An 18,166-nucleotide genomic window follows, 5' to 3' on the forward strand; every position below is an offset into this window, starting at 1 on the left:
CACATCGTTTCCTACTCACTTTCGCACATAACGAACCTTTCAGTCTCTAATGTTATTCATCAGGCACCGGGTCCCACAAAGCTGGTACAAGTTGTGACACAAATGCTGGATGAGCCGCTAGCAGGAAATGAGCCTGAACCACCGCTCGCCTACTATATAACAACCTTTATTTTAGATATTAGGTGCGACAAAAGCCACAAGCACAAAATCTGCTCAAGAAGAAAACGCTAATAAGGATTCCTGCTGTTTACTGTAATTCCAGATTTCTGGGCTTTAATGCACTAAGACGGAACGTTAGACGGATGTATGTGACCCTTTAATCTGGGTCTACATGGGAGATTTGGGAAGGGGGCTGGAAGGGTATGTGGTTTGGCCAGGGTATTTAATACAGGACAAACTTCATCTTTGCCCTAGGTGTATATAGATCGATCACTTTTATATATGTTGTGTCCATAAACACTGCCTCCCATCCGCCATACCCCAGAGAATCCAAAAAATACCTTTTCATATCAGCTTCACTCGATACAGACCACCACCTTAAAAAGGTCTTGCCCATTTAGATTTGAAAAAAAAAAAAAAAAAAGATTTTTTAAACAGTGCCACACTTGGCCACCAGTTGTATGTGGTATTGCAGCTAGACCTCCTTTTCTTTCAATAGTGCAGAGCTGCAATACTGGTTCCAACCTACAGAAAGGTGGAATCACTGTTTGTGAAAGAAAGCAACATGGAGGAAAGTACAGGTCCAGCTGAGTATGGAGTCTTATACGCAATGCTTCATGGGAAAAAGTATGCATATTAGCGCTCACAGAACGGAAGAAACTCTCTACCACATTAAAGAGGTAGTTACCTTATAATAAGTCAGTGTACAACCCTTTAACAAACCTTGCAGCATGACCAGGGATAAATGCCAAGCCGGAAACTCTTCCACAGAAGGCCTGTTTCAGGATCTTTACTACTCATCAGTGTAGAGTACAGTTTGGCTGGCTGAGCACGACACTCTTGAAGCAACATAGTAAAATATTATTTCTGCTTAAAAGGGTTATCTACTACTGGACAACCCCTTTTTAATGAATTCAGCATCCTAATTAAAATAAAAATACCTCCTGCAGCGGCCAGTTGCTCACATAGAGTGACGTGACTTGTGTCCTCTGCTCCTTATCTGCATCTCATCAATATTCCGTCAGGGCGTACAAAACAGAAATGCTGCAGCTGATGAGTGGCTCAATAGCACATAACACAACAAGTCATGCCACTCTCCGGGAACAGCGGCACCGGCAATGCTGGAATGGAGCAGCTGCGGGAGGGGAGTATTTATTGTTCTTATTTTAATTGGGGACCTCAATTGATTAAGCTGGGGTTGTCTATGGGAGAAAAGTATGCAAAATGCAGAAACTACCAGTTTCTGTTTTGGCATTTATCCCTGGACTTGTTATAGGGTCGGACGTTGACCTATAGGGTAGCGTCCACTCCCAGATGCTACGTGTGAGACAGATCTTTTACAGAACGATAGAAATGACAAGGTTTTATAATACCGGCCGACCCCTTTAAAAATATATTCTTACTGCAGGAATCCTATTATAAGATACTAGTCTGATGGTATTACACACCAACTATAGGTGATGGGATATCTTCCCTATGTTGGAGAGGATGTACTTTTCCGGGGAACCTATTTCATCTCTTTTGGAGCTGCCCCAAATTGCAAAATTTATGGATAGAAACTAAAAAACACGTTAAATTACTGTCACCCAACTCTATCGAGATGTCTCCCCAGATGGTAATTTTATCCTTGGATATGGAGGGGGTAGATACATCCATCAGATACGTAATGATGCACATATTTACTGTAATGAAGATCAAATCGCTATGTGGTGGAAAAAGACAGAAGTGCCCTCATTTCCAATTATTCTTGACACTCTGCGTTCACATAGCCTGATAGAAGAACGATTCGCATTCAATAACAATGTCTTACATAAGTACCATCTAAAATGGGCAGTTTGGAACTCGGCTTATATGTAAGTTAGTAGATTGTTGTGCTATATATATGGAGTCTGGTTTGAAAGTTATAAATTCTAACTTCAATGTGGAGTTCTCTATTTTTTATTTCTTCCCTTGTCCCCCTTTTCCTGTTACCCCTGTTTTCCTTATAATTTATAAAAATTCAATAAATATATTTGAAAACGGAAAAAAAAAATATATATATTCTTACATTCCTTTACAAATGGTTAAATGAGACATCAGATGCGCGGTGTCGCCGGTGTGGGTCGTACTCTACCTGTCGGTGAAGTGGGAGGTGTCCCGATGCTGGGGCAGGCCTTGCTTCCTTCTCTGGCTCGAGTTGTTACTGGAGGTGGGTATGTGAGCTTCCATTGCTCCCGGGTTTCGCACCACAGCAGCTGCCACCTCTTGTCGGGCCCGGAGAAGATCTGCCAAAAGAAGAGCGGAAACGGTGTCAAGCTGAAACACCCTGCAGTGCTGCAAACTATTCTCAAGTCGCCTCGTGACAGATCTCCTAAGCCATCCATCCTTCTTCCTCACATTCCTCCGCCATTACCTGGCTGCTCGCAGAGACCATCCAGCTCCTCATCACACGCTCTCTCCATCTCTTTACTTCTCTATCTTCCTTTTCTTTAGCGGTTTCTTTCTCCGCTTCTCTCACAACGCAACAATCAAAACCACATGTTTTTTCTGCCATTGAACCTAACTCGAAAACATACAGAGCTCACTGAGTCACCACCAGAGTGGGGGGCTGCGAGAGGGGCGGAGGGATGGACCAAATTTCCTTTCTCAAGTTTAAAAAAAAAAAAAAAAAAAGGGTATTTTAGCTCCAGAAAATTATTTCACTATATTACAGGACACATTGTTCTACGTTAATAAGGAATATGATGTCTTCTGAACATTGTTGGTGACACGTGGCTATCGGCGGCAAGATCTGGACACAAAGTCATTTTCCCCAACGCAAAGCACCCTGAGTTCTTGACTCTCATCTAAGTTCATAAGGCCAGGATTACCGCTTCTCTCTTCGGGATCAAATCCCAGTTTTGCCAATGGAAAAAAAAAAGTGTGATCCCATTAAATAAAAGTGATCTTCCAGGCAAAGCAGGAAGAAATGTGAATAAAACCTGCTGTGTGTCATAATCTGACTAGACAAATATTACAACTCACTCTTCGTGCCATTCTCAATTGCTAAAAAAAAAACCCTAAACATTCAATCAGGCTGCTACAAATGGCCTTTTTAAAGAGTACTTGACATTTCTGAATAGATGCAAGTAACTGAGGAATAACACTATTCCTGCCCATTATATGAACAGAATCCTGCAGCCTCTATCTATTCAGTTGTCTCTGAGCTAGTAGGTAGAGACCAGCAGCAGAGAAATGAAGGATTCCTACTCTCCTGCCGCTATTCATCATATGTTCAGAAGCAGCATATAGGACATTATACAGCAGTACTGAGCAATGTGGCTGTGAATCCAGCAAAGGGGTGGGATAAAACACTTACTAAAAAGCAGTACCATCTCTCTGTCTTTCAATATTCTCTTCCCCCATCCCTTCTCTATAGATTTCAATAGACAACAGTATTCGGATACCTCAATGTGCTGGCAGCCTATATGGTCTTGAATAAGACAAATTTTAGCTGTATATCAGGGAGAATGATGAGTTCAGGGGGGAGGGGAAGAGTTTGGAAATAGATGCATATTTCTCCGTTTAGATATATTCCAAAGTTTCTTGAGGTATAGTTACACTTGCGGACCGGTTTACAAATTGGCGCAAAATTTAATAGCCGACCACACAGAATAACAGCTAACAGATTATTCCGTGCACAAAGAAAATCATGTTCTCGGCAGCAAATTTCCTATTAAACACAGGCTCATGTGCTGCCGAGACTGATGCATATTAAAGGATTTGTCCAGTACTTGAGGGTGTATTCTTAGGAGAGGACATCAATGAGGTTTCGATACCAAGTACCACTACTTATTAGCTGTTCCCGATGCTGGCGGCAGATGGACGTGATCAGCTGTGGAGCGGAACAGCACAGCTTCGACAACTGTATAGTGGCCAATGAATAGGAGGCGATCTGCAGTACCCCGCAGTTGTCGCAGCTGTGCCGTTCCGTACCGCGACTGATCACATCCGGCCACTGCTGGCATCGGATAAAGATAATAGGAGCGTGGGCCAGGTGTCACACCACCACCGATGTGGTATTGATGACCTATCCTTGAGAATAGGTCATTGATATAAAAGTATCGCATAGCCATTTTAAGCAAGGGCATAAAAAAAAAAATCAATTTGCCCGAAAATCAAGTGTTTTGCTTGTTTATCTGGCGACTGAAAACCTGTAAACGGTAATGCATCCTTACAGTCACTTTACTATTGAAACGATAGAGACCATCTAAGGGTATGTTCATATGGTGCAGATTTTCTGTCTGGATCTGGACACAATCTGTAGGAATTTGCAGCCGATTCAGGCATGTGTGAACATAACCTACTTCAGACGGACACAATATTAAAGTTCATGCTAATACAGACATACATTTATGACAGATCAATGGCTAGCCTCATTCATCAGCTCCGGCACAATGCATCCCGGACTATGTGTAGTAACGACAAAGGAGAAGCCGCGCAATCAATGATCATTAGAGGCGTAGATGGCCCAGACACAATTAACACGGCTCGGTTAATTGCCTTCTTAGGGGTGCTGATCATGTCGCCTGGAGGTAGTGCTTTGAATTGGGCTCTGTCTGCCTGCCACAGATCGTGGAGTCTGAGGCTCGAGGTTACCAACTGTGTAGCTGGATCCTGAGCGATCTGTGAGATGCACGGTGTAGATGAGATATGGCAGTTCAGCCTGGGGGGGCTTCCCAGCTGCAGCGCTTGGCAGTCACGGGGGTGTCATAGCCTGTCAGAGCTGGCGGCTTTTAGGAACGCAAGCCACAGAGATAGGAGGGGGGGAAGGGGCATTAGCGAACGTAGAAGAAGCAGCCTGAATAGTCTGCGAGCTAAAATTGTCTGACCACCAAGAGATAATAATCAAATTTACATTTGGATGTTGCAGAATCTTAAAGCGCCAAATCCCATTTTCTAGCAACCACCACCGAATATAGCCTGAAAATGTAGTCAGATGCCTCTGGTATATTTCATACATCTACTACCAGTGTGCAAAAACCAGCCCCCTCTGTGCCAGATTTTGGTGATTTTTTTCTTTGGAGTTACCGTACTTAATCCATTTAATTTAGCAAAAAAAAAAAAAAAATTAATTAAAAAAATGTCAGTTTGGTTTCTTTAAAAGGGGTTCTTTGGAACTTTAATATTGATCTATCCTTAGAGCAGGGCAGATGGGTGTATATTCTCTCATCCGAGAGAATTGGGCCAATTATACTAATCACAGCACCCTGATTATCGTGTGATTTGATCTTCTCAAATGAGGAGAAGATGGAGAACAAAATTTCTCTATCTTCTCCATTGTGCCAGTCTGTGGAAATCGGACTGCACTCAGATGTCATCAGAGTGCAGCTGGATTTTTTCCATGCACTCATTGATTTACATAGCTGAATGGGAGTTTGGATCAAATTCGGGCAAGGTGTGATTTTTTTAATCGCCCCGGCTCAAAAAGACAGGATTGCATGAACCCTTTTGATAGGTCTTCAATATCTGATCGGTGCGGGTTTGAAACTCCTCTAAAGATTTTGCACCTTTTGTTTACAAAACATTCAACTTTGTTGGGATCTGTGGTCATGAATTAGCTGTGAGGAGCACCGAAAAAACACAGATAAAAGAGCTTCAATCCCGACCAACAAGTTCACTGATGAGATTCTCAGTTTACTCATTCTGCAACCAGCAATACACAGAAACTATAATGGGCAAACAGTGCAACATTTGTAATAATACCCAATGACAAAAATAAATACACTTAGGAAGAAAAAAAGGTCAACAGAAGGTGGACAATCCCTTTAAATGTCCCCTTAAAAGTCACTCCTGATCCACGCCACGTCTTCTGTTCTCTTCAGCATGACCTGCGACGAGTGCAGCCACAGTTTCCCCTGTCAGAGCAGAGTGACAGGACTGTCACTGAGGGCACAGCCAGAGAGAGACTGCGCGCGAAAAATGACAAGAAGGAAGACGCAGGGGGAGGATGTGGTCCACATAATGCAAGATAACAGCATGTACGACGCTGCCCGGGATGAGCGTTCTCCAAGACATCAAACATTGGAGGGAGTAAAATGAAGCTTGAATGGGACTGCATGTAATCTAAACACAAAATCAAAAATCATTAAAGAAAATTCCACCGCGATTCTCAACGTTTCAACCACTTTTTCTTGAAACAACGGTCGATGAATACTAAAGTTCTGGCGATGATACTCGGAGTAATCGTATCGCTGCTTAAATAAATACAATTTTACTGAAAAATACAAATGGATGACAACTTTGTGGGGCATCACACTGACGGTCACCCAACGTTTCCGGAAACTGGTATCTTTTAGGTTGGGCCGATTCATCAAGACTGGTATTTCTTATGGCAGAGAAATCAGCTGGAGTTAGGCTGAGTGCAGACGGAGTTTTGAGCCCTGCGGATTTTTCCGTGTAGAATGGAAGAAAACCGCAGGTCAAATGACCTGCATTTTTCCTGCGGATTTCTTCCATTTTTCAGGCGGTTTTCATGCGGATTTTGTGCGGTTTTCCATTGCGGTCTTCCCCCTGCGGATTTGGTAACAGGGGAGATAGAAAACCGCACAAAAGAAGCAACATGCTGCGGATTTTGTACCGCAGGAAAACCGCGCGGAAAAATCCGCAGCGTCTGCACAGCGTTTTTTTTTTTTCATTCATTTTAAAGGTACTGTACATCACAATGCGGATATGCAACGTTTCTGCGCGGTAAAATCCGCTGCGGAGCCGCTGCAAATCTGCATCGTGTGCACATGGCCTAAGAACGGCCAAATTTAGTAAGGGTCACGCGCAGAATTTGCCGCAGCTGTCAGATCTGCCAGCGATGATCAGCAGTAGATTTCCGCCACATTTTACTTTTAGTAAATATGTCCGTCCATGATTGACGGTGCCAAAAAAGCACGACATTTTAGAAACTTGGCAGGGCTGATGTAAGACACTATAAACCTGATTCATTATTGCGTTTGTGCCAGAATTTTCAGTGTTTTGCGTTTTTGTCTTCTCCTTTTTTAAAGTCTTAACTTTTTTTTTTTAAATATGTTCGTCTATTTTTTTTTCTGCAAATGTTTTCGCCTGATTCATCATTTGCGATTTTTCAAAAAGTAACAAAATTTAGTGATTTTATATGTTCGCCTGAAACTGTAGTCAAACTTTACAACATTTTAGCAGAACTTGCTCTTTATTCCACTTAAAAAGTCACAAAACTGGTTAAAGATTGCGTGTGCCATTTCGATTAATTTGGCGCACAAAAAGTCAGTGAATACCACAGGACAAAAAAAAAAGACTTCAAAAAGGGCTGTCTGGCCTTGGAGTACATGTCTACGGTGACTACATACTTGTACACTAAGGCCGGACAACCCCTTTAAGAAGGAAAAAAAATGAATCACGACTTTTAAATACCAGAAAACTGGCTACATCGCAGGATGAAATTCCTGCAGGAAATGTTTGTTATGTATTTTTAGGTCTCATAGACTAGTCAGTAGGAATACACAAGAAAAAAAAGCTAAACTACATTTTGTTTTCCTTTTCACATTTACAGCATTTTTTGATGGCGAGAAAATACACCAAAAAAAGTGAAATTTTTCCAAAAAACGCCACGTATGAGTAATAGACAGTGATGGTCCCCAGTAGAATAAGATCATGTTTAATGTGTGATATTTTCTCTATAGCGAATCACCGGACACAGCTTAGTAATAAAATCCTTTCAGCATTCCTGTAATTTCTGTTGACATGTCGCTTATCTCGCTTGTGATCGGTGACGGTCCCACATGTGGTGCCCTGACTCCGTCCCCCCCACTGCCTCTGTGAATGTGCAGAAGGCAGACCACCGTCTCTGACAGCTGGAAACATCACATGCAGTGACACTTTAAGCCCAAGAGGCTGCGGGTAAAGCCAGGATCAGAAGGCAGGATTATTAGACAGGAGAAAGCAGAGATAAAAATCTTCATGGACCTGCATTGGTATCACGATTGCCGGGAAGAGAGACCAGAGGGCGCGCTGCAAACACTGCCTCACCCCAAAAAGTAATTTATACTGCACTCACCCATTCCTTAATTATAGATGGCAGTCACAATATAGAGGTATGTACTAAAATGCACTCAGTCCCTATGCAGAGTGTCGCCAGGCGTCTGTCATCTGACACAATATGCATGAACATGGTGCTAATCAAACCGGCCTTAGAGATATTGTGGCACCCTAATAAAATGATAAACTGCCTCCTTCTAGGAGCTGATACAACAAGACATCCGGCTCCAAAATATGTGAATAATATATACAGCTCTGGGAAAAATTAAGAGACCACTGCACAGTTTTATAAAAATCAGCTTCTCTACATATCTGACAGCCATTCCATTCCAGCGTCAGTTGAATTCCAACCAGAGTACACCTCATTCTACTTAATGTGCTTCTGATTAGGTGATCACCTGAACCAAATCTTATTTAACGAAGGAAAGTATAAGAAACCCTGCTGTGGTGTTCACAATCCTCTTGCAATAGGGCAAGCTAGATGGCAAAACAAGTGCTAGGAATATCCCAAAAGTGATAGGAATGAAAAAATACCTTTTAACCATGCCAAAGGAGTTGAAAAGAAAAGTCTTGAGTGAGGAAAAGAAGGGCTCAATTCTGGCTTTATTAGCAGAGGTATACAGTGAGCATCATGTTGCCTCCATCCTTAAAATTTCTAAAACATCAGTCCATTACAACAAGGTCAAGCAGTAGACATTGGGGACAACAAAGCTACAGACAGGCAGAGGGCGAAAACGACTCTCCACTGACCGGGATGACCGTCATCTTATTTGAATGTTACTCAGCAACCGCAGGATGACAACAAGTGACCTACAAAAGGAATGGCAAATGGCAGCTGGGGGTGAAGTACACGGCAAGAACAGTTCGTATCAGGCTCCTAGAGGCAGGGCTCAAGTCATGTAAAGCTAGAAAAAAAGCCTTTCATCAATAAGAAGCAAAGGAGAGCCAGGCTGAAGTTTGCCAAAGACCATAAGAATTGGACCATAGACGACTGGAGTAAGGTAATTCTCTCTGACGAGTCTAATTTTCAGCTTTGCCCAACACCTGATCGTCCAATGGTTAGACGGAGACCTGGAGAGGCGTACAAGCCACAGTGTCTTGCACCCACTGTGAAATTTGGTGGAGGATCGGTGATGATCTGGGGATGCTTCAACAAGGCTGGAATTGGGCAGGTGAATCTTTGCAAAGGACGTATGAATCAAGCCACATACAAGGTTATCCTGGAAAAACAGTTGACTCCTTCTGCTCAGGCAATGTTCCCCAACTCTGAGGAATGGTTTTTCCAGCAGGACAATGCGCCATGCCACACAGCTAGGTCAATGTGTGGATGAAGGACCACCACATCAAATCCCTGTCATGGCCAGCCCAATCTCCAGACCTGAACCCCATTGAAAACCTCTGGAATGTAATCAAGAGGAAGATGGATAGTCACAAGCCATCAAACAAAGTAGAACTGTGTAGATTTTTGTACCAGGAATGGTATAAGGTCACCCAACAAGCAGTGTGAAAGACTGGTGGAAAGCATGCCAAGACGCATGAAAGCTGTGATTGTTCCACAAAATATTGATTTCTGAACTCTTGCCAAGTTAAAACATTGGTATTGTATTTTCTAAATGATTATGAACTTGTTTTAGCATTATTTGAGGTCTCCAAAAACTGCATTTTTTTTTGTTATTTTTACCATTTCTCATTTTCTGAAAATAAACACAAATTTTGGTGCTTGGAAATTAATTAATTAATTATTTTTTTTTACTATTTTTCCTAGATTGACAAAGCGATACAGACACAAATCATCAAACCTAACCAAGCTAAAAGAGAAAAAAAAAATTTTAATGAATAGACCCCAGGGGAATTCCTCTCCACTTACTACATGCAAAGATCAAGCTCTAGCCATGATCCACCCAGTGATCTGTATAATACCTTTCTGGATCTATAGAAAAGGTCAAAAAAGCAGCTGCAATATGGATTACACGGAATACATGACGCTGCAAGTAAAATCCCTTTATCTTCTTCCCCTAGGGCGCAAGTATATTGCATTTCTTCTGCGGTACAGGGGTATGTATCACTTGCACTAAAACTTCACTCAACTTTGCTTCATTTTATTCTGCAAATCTGTCCACTATTAAAAAAAAAAAAAAAAAAATTTTTCTAATCTATATTCAGCAGCACACAGCTTCCCTGCCTTCCTGAAGGCTGGGGAGCGATGTGCTCCTGACCATTAGTACCAGCGGCATGCTCTACCATACACTTTACCAGGCGCCTATTAAAAGGCAGTATCGGAGGAGCACAAGCACATAGATCCTGGCAACATCAGATCTGCACTTACAAGCTCTAAAGAAAATTAAAAAAAAGCTTGCAAGCGCATGCTCTTTGGTTAGGAAACTGCAAAGTTTCTTCTTTTTACAAGTTGAGATAATAGTTCTAATTGCATTCAAATAGAAGTAGATTAATTTATCTAAATGCTTATATATAATGTATATATGTAGCAAATGGGACATATTATTATTTAAAGCCCCCTCTATGGCTGATAAAGTGAGCGGCTTTTAAGCTCAGGAAATCAGTCACTTTCTGAGGATGTGAATCCCTTCCCCCACCTTCTGGCTGGTGCGTTTTAATAAATCAAGGCCACCCCTTGACTCTCCGTCACGATTGAGAGTAATGATTTTAATAAATCAAAGCTCTAACGGGTTAGTCGGAGCTGTGGCCTTGATTTATTAAAATCTGCGCTCCGAATCTCAGTCTCATCCCGGTGAAACCAGCTGGAGTTACTTTAAGTGACTGTGTCTTTACGGATATCACTGGAGCCATCAGCACGCTTATGGACACGCTCTTCTGTACCAATATCCGCACATGTTCACGAGCGCAGAGGTGATATCATACAGCGCATCCGTGGGTTTGTGGTTTCAGCATTTTAGCTCCTGTCTCACTGATCAGTACATTTGTCGCAGCGGTTGGCAATTTGCACAAAAGAAGACATTGGCCCATTCTTACCACTGTGCGTAGGTACGGCCATGGTGTTGGCCAGTTGGTACAACCGTTGCTGCTGCTCCTCAAAACTGCCATGCTCATTAAGTGCTGACATCATACGTCTGTAGTGCTCCTCGGGGGTCATCTGAGCCAAAGGCTCCTCCAGCAAAGGAGTCTGGGAGTTTTCTGCAGAAGAAAAAAAAAAAAGTTAAAAACTTTTTCAGGCATATAAAATTGCTGATGACATCGCAACAGTTACCAACACAAGGTAAAACGTGTGTGTCCTAAAGGGAGATTAAATTTAGAAATTTTCTTGTAGGATTTTCTGCATGTTCCTGAAACAAACAGTCCGGTAAGAAATCATTTAGCGAAAACAGCTGTTAACCTACTGCTGATCTTTTCCAGATTTTTTTGGGCTTAGAAATTCATGAGCTAGGGCTTAAAACTTTTTTGCACTAGTGCAGAGAGGCCATGGGGAGAGGATCCTGCTGCAGTCAGTTGTCTGACAGCCAGGCAGAGGACAGCAAGGATGTGGAAGAGGAGTAACATGACTGACCTTTTGGGACCCCCACCGATCACAAGGTCTCTGAAGAACCTTGTGTGAACGTAGCAGTGTTTGATCATTCTTATGGGAGTGCTGAAGACCGGCTGACCGAAATGTCACTATTTCCAGCGGTCCGATTAAGAATGTGCACATGATCGACCAGTTCTCCATTCACACAGGGTACTTCAGATCTGTGGGGGTCCCAGTGATTGAAAAGTTATTCCTTAAAAAACTGAGAATGTCCAAGAGCTTAAGCATTAATCTCAAGTCTAAAAATGTGTTGGGGATGCCAAATTTTTTTTTTTTTTTTTTTTACATTTAAACCTCTGCTTCTTTTAAACTTTAAAAAAAAAAAAAAAAAAAAACTTCTAAGGAAGCTTTTATTGTCAGGCTGCTAAAAGAGAATAAAACAAGCTCCCGGTTTGGTCTAACTGGCTCCTAAAATGTAATTAATAATAATAAGTCCATCCCCGATATGGGACATAACACAATATTCCCCAGCCTCACACCTGCACCTCGCAATGTAGATGCACACCTGGGTACATAGACTAATCAAAAATTTATCTCCCGACGCCCCTGTGCGTATATTTATAGTATGCCGTCACCTGCACACGCACGACTCAAGTGACCTTTCTGGAAATAGGCAGAGCCAGCCTTGGGGGAAGGAAAACGCAATTACATTCATAAAGATGGGAGTGTGACGCTTCCAGGGCACGAAACACACGAACAGATGAGGCGACGATCCTCTAAAAAGCATAAAATGCTTTAGTGGGTGTGCGAGACCTTCTGCGAGGACTGTGCAATGAATAGAAGCAAGCGAGTCTGAAGGACACCGTGTTCATTGCCTTTATAAAGTGATCTGCAGATGCAGAAATCGACCAGAAAAAAAAAAGCGACAATTTTTCGACAACTTTCCTTCAAAGATGAACTCTTCCCAGTACACAGAAGAGACAGATACTGGAGGCCAGTGACATATTTTAAAGGGAATGTGTCATCAGAAAATTAACTATTGTTTAGATTTTATGGTAAATGTATATTTGAAAAAATACATTTGTTTGGTGTTACTATATTTAGTCTAAAAAAAAAAAAAAATGAAATCTTGAAATTTTTACACTGGTAACTAAGTCAAATACTAGACTCCTACTTCCTATAATGACCTTTGCCCAGATCAGAGCATGCCTAGAAGATTCTTCTATACAAGACAGCGAGTCAGAGGCATAGCCCATGTGATTGCTAAAGAAAAAAAACCTAGAAAGTACGAGTCCAGCATTAGACCTAGGGGCCAGTGTGAAAATTGCAGGATTTCTGTTGTTTTTGGGGTTTTTGTATAAACAAACATTTTCGTTAAAAAAAGCATAAAAAAATGGATGAAAACAATAGGTCATTTTCTGATTTTATTCCCTTTGACAACATTAGTGGAGAGTAGGGATGAGTGAATGTGCTGTGATAAGGTGTTATCTGAGCATGCTCGGGTGCTAACTGAGTGACTTCGACGTGCTCAAAAAATACAGGCGGATAGTCGGGCAGCAGAGTTTAGAATAGATTGGAGGGATGTGAGAGTGTTAGAGGGGAGGCCACAGAGAAGGAGGTTGCAGTAGTCAAGGCGGGAGATGATGAGGATGTATAGACTAGGGTTTTTGCAGATTCTTGGTTGAGGAATATACAGATCTGTGAAATATTTTTGAGTTGAAGTCATCAGGAAGTGGAAAGGGCTTGGAAATGTGGTTTGAAGGAGAGATCAGTGTTAAGGATTACCCCGAGGCAGCGAGCTTGTGGGTCTGTGGAGAGTGAGCAGCCATTTACTTTAACGGATAGGTCTATTGGGTTGGTCGAGTGAGATGGGGGAATGATGATGAATTCTGCTTTGTCCATATTAAGTTTTAGAAATCTAGCGGAGAAGAAGGATGAAATAGCGGACAGACATTGTGGGACTCTGGTTAGTAGGGAGGTGATATCTGGTCCAGAGATGTAGATCTGTGTGTCGTCGGCATAGAGATGATACTGAAAGCTATGGGACTCTATGAGCCGTCCCAGGCCGAAGATGTAAATGGAGAAGAGCAGTGGTCCTAGAACTGAACCTTGCGGGACTCCAACAGATAGGGGGCGCGGTGAGGTGGTGGTTTGTGAGTGGGAGACGCTGAATGCCCGGTCTGTTAGGTATGATGAGATCCAAGATAGGGCCAAGTCTGTGATGCCAAGAGATGGCATCACTTAGTATCTCAAAGAGGTGGTAAATCGAAGGGATTGTAAAGTGACAGAAAGTAGAGACTATTGCTATTCTCTTGCCAAAGGTATCAGACTTAATCAATATGGTCCTGGAATCCTCCAGATGACTGCTGCAAAAAGTTCTGACGCATAAGGAGAGAAAAAAAGTTTACTAAAAACCTTTCAGACTACGTTCCCACAATGAGCTTTTTTGTGAGTTTTTGATGTTGCAGATTTTTTGTACCCTTTAAGTAAAATAGGTCACTTGCATTTTTTCAAAAATACACAGCGTAAAAAACAAAATCACCAAAAACTCATCCTAAATACTTAAGGTGATTCTTTGCAAGCTGCTCTTTACTTCTGATTGGCAGAGAAAGATGGAGAACCAAGTTCTAAAGACCCTATCAAGGAAAAGAATTAATATTATTATTAATATTATTATACACTGGAGATGAGAGAAGCGATCAGTAGGTGGCATCACATACTATACACAAAAATTCTCCAGCCACGTGTGATTAGTCATTAAACGTTATTTGGGGAGATTACACAGTTGCTGATCCAGGATCCGAGATGTGCCTTGTAGTACACAGGTTGACACCATAATCTACTCTTTGGATTAAAGGGGGAAAAAAAAAAAAAAAAGAGAAAACGCCAAGACATTGATCTGTAATTATCAAGTAGTCCAGACAAAACCTGATCTGGAGCTTTAAATGCCCTCAGCCCCCTCTAATACCGCGCTCACTGCAGCTTTCCGGTGTCTGTTCTGGTCATTACCGGCTAATATGGCCAAAGACTGGACATTGATCCAGCCAAATCTCCGAAAGGCACCAGAAAGGCGGTGGATGGCCCAGACAGCAGCATCTGTCTGTCTGTCTTCCTTCCCCACTGACTCGCGAGAACAATAATTATCTGGTGACTGAAGGAGAAGCTTCAGCCAATTAGCAAGTGCACCACGGTCTTCCCGGCAGCAGGAAAGGTTGAATGGGTCATAGAGTGGACGGCGGCCAAACTACTTATCTTACAATAGGTTATTGAGTGCTGGAGACCTCTCCAAGAGGATCCTTTAAAGGTTAGTAGGAAAAAAAGAATCTCCCCCTAAATTAAACTTAAAAAAACCCCCTGCAAATACAAGTTCCTGAGCCATCTTTATGTCACGTCTAGTAATTTATGCACATTTACGTTGCCTTTGTCGGTTGTGTCAGTCTTTACTGCAGTTATCATTCTTTTCAAATCAATGGCGGAGGACACAAGGTTTTTTTTTTTTTTTTTTTTCAATTTAAAGAGTGATGCTCATCAGAATTATTGTAATGCTTCCCCTATCATTATCCGGGAAATCTTATTCCCCAAAGCAATGGCCTAATCTGAACTTAAAGCAATGCTGGACAAGTCCCAGGTCACCAGCGCACCTAGAAATTTTCCAATGGAGCCAAACTTTTTGCATCTTTGTTCTTACTGTCTGGCCAGTAGAAATAGGTGGAATTGGCTTCTGAATGTTGATATTCCGGCCAGTGCTTCTGTCATTTATTTCCACATTGAGAGAACGCTCTAAAATTATCTGGAGACCAAAGTCACCCAGTAATAGCCCAGCACTAAAGGGGTTAACGCCAAAGAGGGTATTTTCCCTTAAGGTCTCCAACTGGGTTCATTGTGTCAGGACTGTCTTATAATGAGAATGATTCAAGGAGACCTCAATACAAAAGAAGGAATCTACAGAGACTCCAAAAATAAAAACACTAATTATTTCTGATTAATTTTGTTTGGTAGCGTGAAGAGAAGCTCAGAGAATTAATTGCTATGTTTTTTTTTTTCAACCACATTTTTTCTACTGCTCAGAGCGGAGTGTAATTATCCACTGTGAGCGGTTAGGCGAGCATGCGTTTCCTCAAATCCCAACGCCGAGGTTCCATAAGAAAAAAAAATCAAGTACCAGTAAATGATTAACCATGGTAGACAGGAATTGGTGGGGGTTGGACCTAAATGGGCAGTCACAATAGAAGTGCCAGAGTACCCTGTTTATGGAGTGCACATGCGTGACCACTGTTGCAATCATTGTCTATGGTCACGTACAAACCTGTAAAATAGTGTGGTGGTCACACAGGCTCACTACTGATCTACACACCTGTAGAATAGTGTGGTGGTCACACATGCTCACTATTGATCTAAAGACCTGTAGAATGGTGTGGTGGTCGCACATGCTCACTACTGATCTACAGACCTGTAGAATATTGTGGTGGATGCACATGCTCACTACTGATCTACAGACCTGTAGAATAGTGTGGTGGTCACACATGCTCACTATTGATCTAGAGACCTGTAGAACAGTGTGGTGGACGCCCATGCTCACTACTGATCTGAAGATCTGTAGAATAGTGTGGTGGTCGCACATGCTCACTACTGATCTACAGACCTGTAGAATATTGTGGTGGATGCACATGCTCATTACTGATCTACAGACCTGTATAATAGTGTGGTGGTCACACATGCTCACTACCCATCTAGAGACCTGTAGAATAGTGTGGTGGTCGCACATGCTCACTACTGATCTGGAGACCTGTAGAATAGTGTGGTGGTCACACATGCTTACTATTGATCTAGAGACCTGTAGAATAGTGTGGTGGATGCACATGCTCACTACTGATCTACAGACCAGTAGAATAGTGTGGTGGTCACACATGCTCACTACCTATCTAGAGACCTGTAGAATAGTGTGGTGGTCGCACATGCTCACTACTGATCTGGAGACCTGTAGAATAGTGTGGTGGTCGCACATGCTCACTACTGATCTACAGACCTGTAGAATATTGTGGTGGATGCACATGCTCACTACTGATCTACAGACCTGTAGAATAGTGTGGTGGTCACACATGCCCACTACCTATCTAGAGACCTGTAGAATAGTGTGGTGGTCGTACATGCTCACTACTGATCTGGAGACCTGTAGAATAGTGTGGTGGTTGCACATGCTCACTACTGATCTAAAGACCTGTAGAATAGTGTGGTGGTCACACATGCTCACTACCTATCTAGAGACCTGTAGAATAGTGTGGTGGTCGCACATGCTCACTACTGAACTAGAGACCTGTAGAATAGTGTGGTGGATGCACATGCTCACTACTGATCTAAAGACCTGTAGAATAGTGTGGTGGTCACACATGCTCACTGCTGATCTGGAGACCTGTAGAATAGTGTGGTGGACGCACATGCTCACTACTGATCTAAAGACCTGTAGAATAGTGTGGTGGTCGTAAATGCTTACAACTAATCTACAGACCTGGCCCCCTTTGGAAGAAGCTCATTAAGGCCCTGTCACACATAGTGACTCACCAGCGATCCCGACAACGATATGAACTTGTCAGGATCGCTGGTGTGTCGCTACATGATCGCTGGTGAGCTGCCAAACAGGCACCACGCGGCGCTTAGAAACCCACTGTTTACCTTGGTTACCAGCTCCCTGCACCAGCGCGCTGGTATCTAAGGTGCACAGAGGGTTTCTAAGCTCCGTGCAGGGCTTAGAAACCCGCTGTTTACCTTGGATACGAGCTGGGAGCTCGCTGACCGTTGCTCTCTTGCCTGCCACACGCAGCGATGCATGCTGGCCAGCGGAAGACCAACGATCAAAAAAAAGTCCAAGGCTTTTGAGCACGATCAGCGATACCCAGCAGGGGGGGGTCGGTCGCTGATAGGTGTCACACACAGCGATATCGCTGGTGAGATCTCTGTTGCGCCACAAAACTTGTGACTCAGCAGCAATCTCGATAGCGATCTCGCTGTGTGTGACGGGTGCTTTAGCGAAACAGCGCTGTGGGGGTAGGCGCACACAGCAGTCAGGAATCATGCACATGCCACTTTGTAAGTACCACTCTTGAACTCTGGTCAAACTCCACTTAATTCTTATATTGCACCATGTTTTACTCATGGATTTCCATTAGTCACCTATCCAACTCTGCACATTTTTTGTGATGTTTACAATGGCAATCCAGTGATCCACTTTATTACATTTGCACTTTAGATTTATATTGTGGATCTCATTATAGGTCATATCTTTGTATACTAATATAGCACAAATACATCACATATCCTGCTATACACTTAGTGCAATTTACAAGCCTTTTCATTGTTTTTTTTCTACTAGAGTTATTATAGTTACAACTGTGCATATAATTTATTTCCGTGCCAGAGTGCGTCTTCATGTTCCATAGTTTGAATTTGTAAACATTTTTTTGTTCTTTTCATAAATGTCCTAACCATAATAAAGATTTGATTTTTAAT

At 42.4% G+C, this 18,166-nt stretch overlaps 1 protein-coding gene across 3 annotated transcripts in view; it reads right to left on the bottom strand.

Moving 5' to 3' along the window:
• The window catches only part of SAMD11 (sterile alpha motif domain containing 11), a 185,779-nt gene that overhangs the window by 21,816 nt on the left and 145,797 nt on the right, over positions 1-18,166 (bottom strand). For all 3 annotated transcript variants that reach the window (XM_073585349.1, XM_073585351.1, XM_073585352.1), the window contains exons 7-8: positions 11,173-11,334; positions 2,273-2,423 (exon numbers count right to left, since the gene is read on the bottom strand). In XM_073585349.1, the coding sequence (XP_073441450.1) occupies positions 2,273-2,423; positions 11,173-11,334 (313 nt within the window). The remainder of the gene's footprint in view (positions 1-2,272; positions 2,424-11,172; positions 11,335-18,166) is intronic.

Source organism: Dendrobates tinctorius, unplaced genomic scaffold, assembly GCF_039654945.1.
Source record: "Dendrobates tinctorius isolate UK_male_01 unplaced genomic scaffold, ASM3965494v1 ptg000086l, whole genome shotgun sequence".
Lineage (NCBI taxonomy): Eukaryota > Metazoa > Chordata > Amphibia > Anura > Dendrobatidae > Dendrobates > Dendrobates tinctorius.